The sequence below is a fragment of the Hydra viridissima genome, unplaced genomic scaffold (assembly GCF_058129835.1).
Source record: "Hydra viridissima isolate aposymbiotic clone 2 unplaced genomic scaffold, HvirCarnegie_v1 scaffold_13, whole genome shotgun sequence".
Lineage (NCBI taxonomy): Eukaryota > Metazoa > Cnidaria > Hydrozoa > Anthoathecata > Hydridae > Hydra > Hydra viridissima.
In genome coordinates this window covers 2,332,961-2,341,689 of record NW_028324312.1, presented here as the reverse complement: position 1 = coordinate 2,341,689, position 8,729 = coordinate 2,332,961, and the positions used below count along the sequence as shown (strand labels likewise).

The 8,729-nt window shown below is 29.1% G+C and overlaps 2 protein-coding genes across 2 annotated transcripts; one reads left to right on the top strand and one right to left on the bottom strand.

The window, feature by feature from the left end:
- The first annotated feature begins 4,493 nt into the window (after window positions 1-4,493).
- On the top strand, window positions 4,494-5,552 carry LOC149880038 (histone-lysine N-methyltransferase SETMAR-like). The gene has a single exon (XM_090069973.1). It carries the CDS (start codon window positions 4,494-4,496, stop codon window positions 5,550-5,552), a length of 1,059 nt encoding a protein of 352 aa, XP_089926099.1.
- LOC149880037 (uncharacterized) lies at window positions 5,447-6,278 on the bottom strand. Its single transcript, XM_090070811.1, has one exon. The coding sequence runs from the start codon at window positions 6,176-6,178 to the stop codon at window positions 5,585-5,587; it is 594 nt and encodes a 197-aa protein (XP_089926937.1). The 5' UTR covers window positions 6,179-6,278; the 3' UTR covers window positions 5,447-5,584.
- Between the last annotated feature and the right edge of the window lie 2,451 nt (window positions 6,279-8,729).

Below are 8,729 nucleotides of genomic sequence, written 5' to 3'. Positions count from 1 at the left end.
TGCAAAAAAATATCTTCAAAATATTATATTTTATTAATATTATTTATTTTAATATATATATTTTAATATATATATTTTAATATATATATTTTAATATATATATTTTAATATATATATTTTAATATATATATTTTAATATATATATTTTAATATATATATTTTAATATATATATAATAATTATTTATATTATTATATATATTAATTGTATAAAAAATATTTAAGATAATAATGAAAACAAATAATTATTTCGTCGTTTTAATATGTATTTTTCGATTATTTCCAATTCTATTTTACAATCGCTACGAATAATAGTCGCTTTAGTAATTGCGGGTTAATGTCCTTTTACTGATCTCGGAACTATGTATTTTTACTGATCTCGCCCCGATGTCATTTTACTATATATCGGCCCAACGTCGTTTTACTTATGTCGGCCCGATGACATCATTCCGATAAGCAAAAACTACGTCGGTCCGACGTAATTAAACAACCATCGGCCGCTGTAAAAACCTACGTCGTGCCGACGTCGGGCCAACGTGTTCATGCTATCTGGGGTAACAGAACTCATCCTACACATATCAGCGATGCGTGATAAGTTCGTTAAACACGCATTTGTAAAGAAAAACCAATCAACAATTTTTAAGAAACTGAAGGAGTTTTCGATGAGTGTTAATTCTGAAATTGCGGTAATCCAAGTTGACTGGGCTGAAAACGCTAGGTGTTTCTATCAAATTGAACCACAAGCGGCTCATTTTTGTCAAAATCAAGTTTCTATCATGACCCTTGCAGTCTGGAACATTGAGCTAAAAACATTTGCCATAGTTTCTGATTCAACTGATCATACTAAGTCTTCGGTTATACCGTATATTGACAAAATCTGTCACTTTATTCCTGATCAAGTCAAAGAAGTACACATGTTCAGCGATAATGCCACCTCTCAGTTCAAAAACAAAAGCATTATTGCTGCGATGGTTGTGTTTGAAAAACATTTTCAAAAAAAATTCTTCTGGCATTTTCTTTCCAGCGATGCACGGGAAAGGAGTGGTTAATGGAATAGGAGCTATTGTTAAGCGAATCGCAGCCCTGAGAGTTAAATCTAGCCCATAAGAGATCAGGTCAGCAGCAGATTTTGCATTAGCATTACAAGATTTGCAAATATCTGTAATTCACATGTCAGAAAACGATACAAGTCAACAAAAAAGATGAACTTGGATTCAGTTCAATTTTAAGTTATTCAAGAAAAATCAAAGATATATTAAAATCACATTATTTTTATGTTCAGAATTATAACGTTGTTCCGATGCTATTTTCACCTAAGTATAATTAAAATCTATTACAAAATAAAAAAACTTTTTAAAATGATTTTAATTTCATCTTTTTGTTTCATCACTGAACGTTGCGTTACTGAACTGATAGTTTTTTTTCTGTAAAATAAAACGATATGAAAACTTTGTTGTTTGTGCCTTTTTTATGACTGCCTTATTGCCAAATGAATAAATTACGAGAAAAGAATTTAATTAGTTTAGCAAGAATTAAAATTTCAGCGAAACTCCATTTAAAAGTATGCTGATAAAAAAACATTTTTTTCCGCGTTGCGTCACTGAACTCATGTTTTAATTTTTGCTATCTAGCAGTGTTATGTTGATACAATTGTGTTTAGTTTATATTATAAAATTTTAATTCAAGATTGATTTAGAGTTAAAAAAAAAAAATTCTTTTTAAGTTATAAAGAAATTTTTATTAAAAAAAATCTCTCCGCATGATGCGTTAATGAAGTAGGGAATTGGCCATATATATATATATATATATATATACATGATATATATATATATGTATATATATGTGTATACGTGTATATATGTGTATACATTTATATATATTATTGTGTATTTATATATATATTATTATATATAGTATATATGTGTATACATATATATATATTTGTATATATGTATATATGTGTATGTGTATATATATGTGTATACGTGTATATATATATATATATATATATATATATATATATATATATATATATATATATATATATATATATATATATATATTGTGTATATATATATATATATATATATATATATATATATATATATATATATATATATATATATATATATATATATATATATATATATATATATATATATATATATATGTGTGTGTATATTAGAAAAAACACTTATCTAATTTTTAGTTTTCTTCGACAGCTTGTTTCTCCATCAGATTTCGCAAAAGGTTTTTTACACTCAAATAAGGTTATCTACCACTGGAAAACCTTTTGGTGTGTAAAAAAAGGTTTTTTAAAGGGTTCTATTAGAAAACCTTTTAGCAAAGAGTTTATCGTGGTGAAACATAAGAAACCAATAAATACCGAGTGTCATTTATCAATATCGAGGAATAATTAAAGAAGGATAAAAATAGAAAGGGTTTAAAATAAAATTACAATCGCTAAGCAATATGATATTTTTAATAAAATAAATAGTATTTATTTTTTTGTATTACATTTAAAATTGTATTTAGTTAAAATTTTTAAAGTAGAATACGCAAAAGAGTATATTTTTTAAGTCAACCGATTTTTCAATGAGGTTCCTATAGAGTGTTCCCGTAGACACGTGGCTTTGAAACTTTTACCCTTATGAGAGGATAAAAATGTAAACAAAGCCGATATATATATATATATATATATATATATATATATATATATATATATATATATATATATATATATATATATAATTAATAGTGCAGAATTTTAAATAGATTTTAATTGCAAGCGTTTTTTTATTTATAAATCATTAAATATTATCTTTATTACATAATAGGTATTAAATATATATTAAATATTGATATGGTTTCTTCTTGAGGAGTGTTAGTTTGCTCATTAACAAAAAAAAAGCAACCAGATATCAGATTTTTCAGGCTTCCTGGAATTATTATGAAGAAGAGTCGCGCTCTCTTTCAGAGAAACGTAGAAGGAAATGATTAGCTTTATTAAACAGAACTAAACTCAAAAATAGTTGTCAACAATAGACAAAATTGACAAAATTGTTGATAAATTTGTTCATTCTGCCTGTGCTTTAGTTAACTTATATCCATCTTTAGTAGCACTTAATTAGCATTTACTTTGAATAAAAATTTGACAATATGTTGTCATATTAATTTAACAAACATACTTTTCTTAAAATCTATATAACTAAATATTATATATATATATATATATATATATATATATATATATATATATATATATATATATATATATATATGCATAATATATATTTATATATATTTATGTAAAACTGTCAATGAAATATAGAATTGTTTGCTTGCGAAGAATGTTTCTTTTTTATTTTTAAAATGTTTCTTTTTCGTCTGCATTCTGGACAAAACCAATTGCCTTTAGGTACTTTTTTAATTTTCATACATTTCATATGAAAACATCTAATTTTACAATGTTTGTCAGTACAACTAATCGTATCGTCGTCTTTTGAACTCATGTGACAGTAGCAAATCTTGTCTTGAAATGATAAAAAATTACTTTCAATGTATTCAGGTTCATTTTAAAACTTTAAAACTAGTTTAGGAAGGACAACCCTTTTAAAAAACTCCTTTGATACATTAATAATATTTTCTGTCAAATTTACATCGCGAGGAATTCTAAGAATTAAAAAGTCCTTCACTGTCCATACAAAAAAATAACAGAATTCATAGTAACAAGAAGTTGAGTTTGAACTTGATAGTGATATGCATGGTCTTTTTTTAGTGACAGTTCACCACTTTTTTTAGATAAAGATAACTATTTTTTTCATTTTCAACTGTATCTTGTTATATGTTGTTTCTAAGATTGTATGGACATTTAATTTCTGAACATATTTTTCCACAACAAGAACACTCAACAATACCATCTGGTGACCACCCATATAACTAAAATCGGTATTGATAAATAAATCTGAGTCAAGAACTTTAAAGTTTTCATGACATGCAGTCATTAGATTTATATATTTTTCTCTAGCAGTTTTTTTGTGAAAAATTCCCCGATCAGTAGCAATGCTTCGAAATTTTTCAAGATAACATATCTTTTTAATAACAGATAGCGAAGGATTCTCAATATCAGAATGACACACACCTTTCATAACAGATGCAGTTACTCGACCTCATCGAAATTGGTATCAACAACTACAACTTGATTGTAATCGTGTCAAGCTTTCTATTTTAACAACTGGCTCAGTTGTTAAAGTTAAACTAGGATAAATAAATTCACAATAAGATTGCAACTCCATGCAATTACTTAGGTCGTTAGGAAAGTTCGTAGAACTTCATCTATAAAGATACAATGAGACAGGAAATAATTAAATATTTATATATCATTTTAAACTGCACTTAATTATGAACATTTTAAGTACTTGTTGAAGTATTTTGAATGTTTATTAAAAAAGTTATTTAAATTTTACTATATACGTTTTCAAGAAAAAATTTAAAAATGGATAAATTTGAATATCGAGCATATATTAAAACCCGTGCTCTACTTGGAGTTTCAGCACAAGCCATAACCGATGAGTTGGTTTTAGTTCATGGTGACCAAGCTCCAAAATATAGTACAGTTGCCAAGTGGGCTACTTTATTTAAAGATGGTAGAGAGAGTCTCGAAGATGATCCTCGCTCAGGGCACCCTCAAACCACGTATACAGCTGAGAATATTAAACGTGTGCGAGCCATTATTGAAGAAAATCCTCATGCAACACATGATATAATTGAAGCCCTGACATCGATTAATCGCTTTACAATCAACGAAATCATTCACAACGCACTTAAAAAAAGAAAATTAACATCACGTTGGATACCCCACGAGTTAACCGATCAAAATCGCAAGAATAGAGTTGAGGCATGTAAGGAAAATTTAGCTCTTTTCAGAAACGGTCCATGGAGACTATGTGATATTATTACAGAGGATGAGTCGTGGTTTTATTTGAGACAAGTTGGACACAAGTCGGCTAACGCTAGTTGGGTCGGTGAAGGTGAAAGTCCAAGAACTATATTAAGATACGACAGGTTTCAGCCGAAAAACATGTTCTACATCTTCTTCAAAACAACAGGTATTGTTCATTTAGGTTATGTTGAAAAGGGAGACACCATTACTAGCGAATATTATATAAAAAATTGTTTGAAACCTCTTATATGCGAAATAAATAAGCAAAGACCTAAAACAGGCACTCAAAATTTCAAATTTCTCCATGATAACGCTCGACCCCATGTGACTGAAACCGTCACAAACTGTCTAAACCAAGCTGGAATTACAATAATTCGCCACCCACCATACTCACCAGACTTAGCTCCATCCGATTATTGGCTATTCGACTTGATAAAAAAAAATCTTGATGACGATACTGACGTCGAAAGTCAAAAAACTCGCATAACGAAGCTACTTCAAAGTATACCCAAAGAAGAGTATAAAAAAACGTTTGACAAATGGCTTGAAAGGATGCAACTTTGTATAGATAACGTTGGACATTATTTTGAACATTTGATAAAACAAAATTAGGGGAGGGGAGTTCTACGAACTTTTCTAACGACCTAAGTAAGAGTTTTTTTATCTAAAGAAAATAAATCACTCATTAAAGGTACTTTAAAATGATCAGATTTCGTAGAGTATGCATGACAAAACTCAGGGATTATTTTTAAGATAGCTGCCTTTGACTTTGATTTATTAAGTTTATTAAAAAACACATTTAGTTCTTGATGTGTTGGCTTTTCAACAGATTTCTTGATGGTAGAACAAACTAATGCAGAAGTACTGCAATCATTTGGGTCATCTTCTAAACTTTTGTCTAATATTCGTTTTTTGGTTATGCTTGATCGAAAATCGATTTCACATAAGCGTTTTAGTGTTAACTGTGCTGGAGAGTTTGGTGGAAGCCAGTAAGATTTATAATCAGTTACTGTTTTAGATTCTCTCATTTTAACAGTTATGTCAATCCAAAATAGGACTGCAGCAATATGTGTGCATGCTTCAGCAAGACCTGCCATGCAATTACAGTGTAAACATAAAATTTTACCACTACATTCTGTAACAATCCATGGAATAAGTGGGGTCTCATTAAGGCGTTTGTGAATGAAACACCTTAAAATACAAATTATAAAGTACAAATTATAAGTAGAAACAAACATTAAAAAAATATAAAATTATATATACATGGTTTATCAATATTTTGTTTCCTACCTTTCCCATAACATTTCTCAAACTTCCTATGCTAATAACTCCCACATTCCTAACCCATCCTTCTAGCACTTGATTATATGCTTCTAAGCTTTTATAGGCCTTCATATCCTCAGCTGTATAAGAACTTGGTGAAAACACAAGAAAATTTACTACATCATAAATTCATCTGAAACAACCAAAGAATCAAATGATCAAAATAATGAAAAATTAGAGCAAGACTCTAAATGTAATAATATTACTGATATGCTCAATATTTTAGAAAAACATTTTGCAATTCTTCTTTTGCGACTCAGAGAAGTTCACATACTTCCGCCTTTTGTTCATGCGGAAATTGCAAAAGATATACAAAACCTACTTTTGATTACACTAAGTAGTTTTAAGGATGTTATATGACAATATTTACTCAAAAATAATACTTTACTACTAGACAATCATTGGGCACATAAAATAGGCACAAAAAGATTGCTTCAATTCACAGGAGAGATGTCTTCAAATGAAAATAGACTAATAGGATTATTGAAAAGTAAAAATATGATTAAAATGCTAAGACAAATAGATTTTAGAATAAATAATACAACTGCTGTTTTTCAATAAATTACAGTTCTGGAAGTTTTATCAAAATTAGTTTCCTATGAAGATGTTTACAACTGTTTGGGTGACAGTTACAACCAGTCTCTTTCTAATAATGATTTTATGATATCTTTTTGTGACAGTGATCTTTTTCATAGTGACAATATTTTTTCTGAAAATCCAAGTGCATTGTAGATTCAGTTACATGCAGATGAAGTTTTATGCAGATGAAGTTATATGCAGATGAAGTTATATGCAGATGAAGTTGTATGCAGATGAAGCTTTGCAATCCAATAGGAGCTAAGCGAGGGAAGCATAAAGTGACTGCATTTTATTTTTTGTTAGGCAATATTCTATTTGAGTTTCGTTCAAAGCAAAAATTTATTCATTTGGCTTTACTGATTGAACATAAATTTACAAAAATGGCCAAATATGACTACACTAAGGTTCTTCGTCCATTAATATATGATAGAAATGTACTGCAAAAAGAAGGAATTGAGGTTTCCGTCAATGTATTACGCCATCCTTTAAAAGGCAAAATTACTGGTATAACGGCTGATATGCTCTCAGGTCATGCTATAGGAGGATTTCAGTAGTATTTCCTTACTGGAAGAATTTGTCGTTTCTGTATGGTGGACAATTCAGAAATTGGAAATAACTTTAGTGAAAGCACTCTTTGTCTCAGAACACCGGAAATTCATGAATATCACTTAGCTGCTATAACTGATAATAGAGCAAACAAGAATGTATATGGTATTAACAAAAAATGTGACTGTTTAGAGTTGGATAACTTTAAAAAGTCACACTTTTTGTTAATGCCCCAACTGTAGACAGTGGCAGTATATACATGTTGGAAGAATTAGTTGTTATGTTTTTGAAAACATTTTCTGAAGTATTTGGTTCTGAATATATTATTCCAAAAATGCACATGCTTGTTCATTACCCTCGCCTGATACATCTTTTTGGGCCTTTACGAAATTTTTGGTGTTAACGATTTAAATCTAAACATCAGTATTTTAAAAGAGCTGCTTCAAATGGACGATGTTTCAAGAAAATTACCAAAGCATTATCAAAGCGTCATCAAAAGTTCCAGTGCTGGGAAATATTGACAGATTCTAATAAAGCAGTGTTTGTGTTGCATACTGTTACAGAAGAAACTGTCCAAATTTTTTTTAAAGTCATGTACATTGTCTGTATACACGACTGTTTGTTATTATGTGGACACCTGTTGACACCAAATTATTTTTCATATCATTTGCATTCTTATCAAGTCTTGGATGAAAACGAGTGGACAGTTTGCAGAACAGGATGTTTTATTGATTTTAATCGGCATGACTATTTTAAAGTCAACAACTGTCAGTATGTGAGCATGAGATATAGCGTTATGCATTCATCTTGGCTCTTCAATTTAAGGACATGATTATTTGATTACTTATTTAGTTTGATTACTTTGTGTAGTTTGTTTATTTGAAAACTATGCATGATTAGTAAAATTATTGTCCTTTATTTGCAATAGGGCATGAATTAACCGCTGACTATTTATGTGACCTTACAGAGCAAATGCTAACAGAGCTTTTACCTTTAATAAAAGATCGAATAAGATTTATTTGTCTTTTGAAAACAACAAAGCAATCTGTTTCATCAACATTAGATAATTCTAAATCTACCTATACTCAGGCCCACTGAGAGGGGGGTACAGGCGGTGCACTGCTCCAGGGCCCATAGAAGAATTGGGGCCCATTAACCAAAGCTTTTTTTTTAAAATAATTACAATAATAATTACAACAATTTATTAGTGACATACTTAAAAAACACATATTTTGCACATTTAGAAAAAGATATTCATACACTTAAAAGATCGGCATATTTTGGTCCCACAAAAATATGCAATATTATAAAGTCTTATAATTAATTGCATATTTTTGGAAT

Excerpts from the sequence above, each read along its gene's own strand:
- LOC149880038 (XM_090069973.1), top strand. The coding sequence starts at position 4,494 with ATGGATAAATTTGAATATCGAGCATATATTAAAACCCGTGCTCTACTT.
- LOC149880037 (XM_090070811.1), bottom strand. The coding sequence starts at position 6,178 with ATGTTTGTTTCTACTTATAATTTGTACTTTATAATTTGTATTTTAAGG.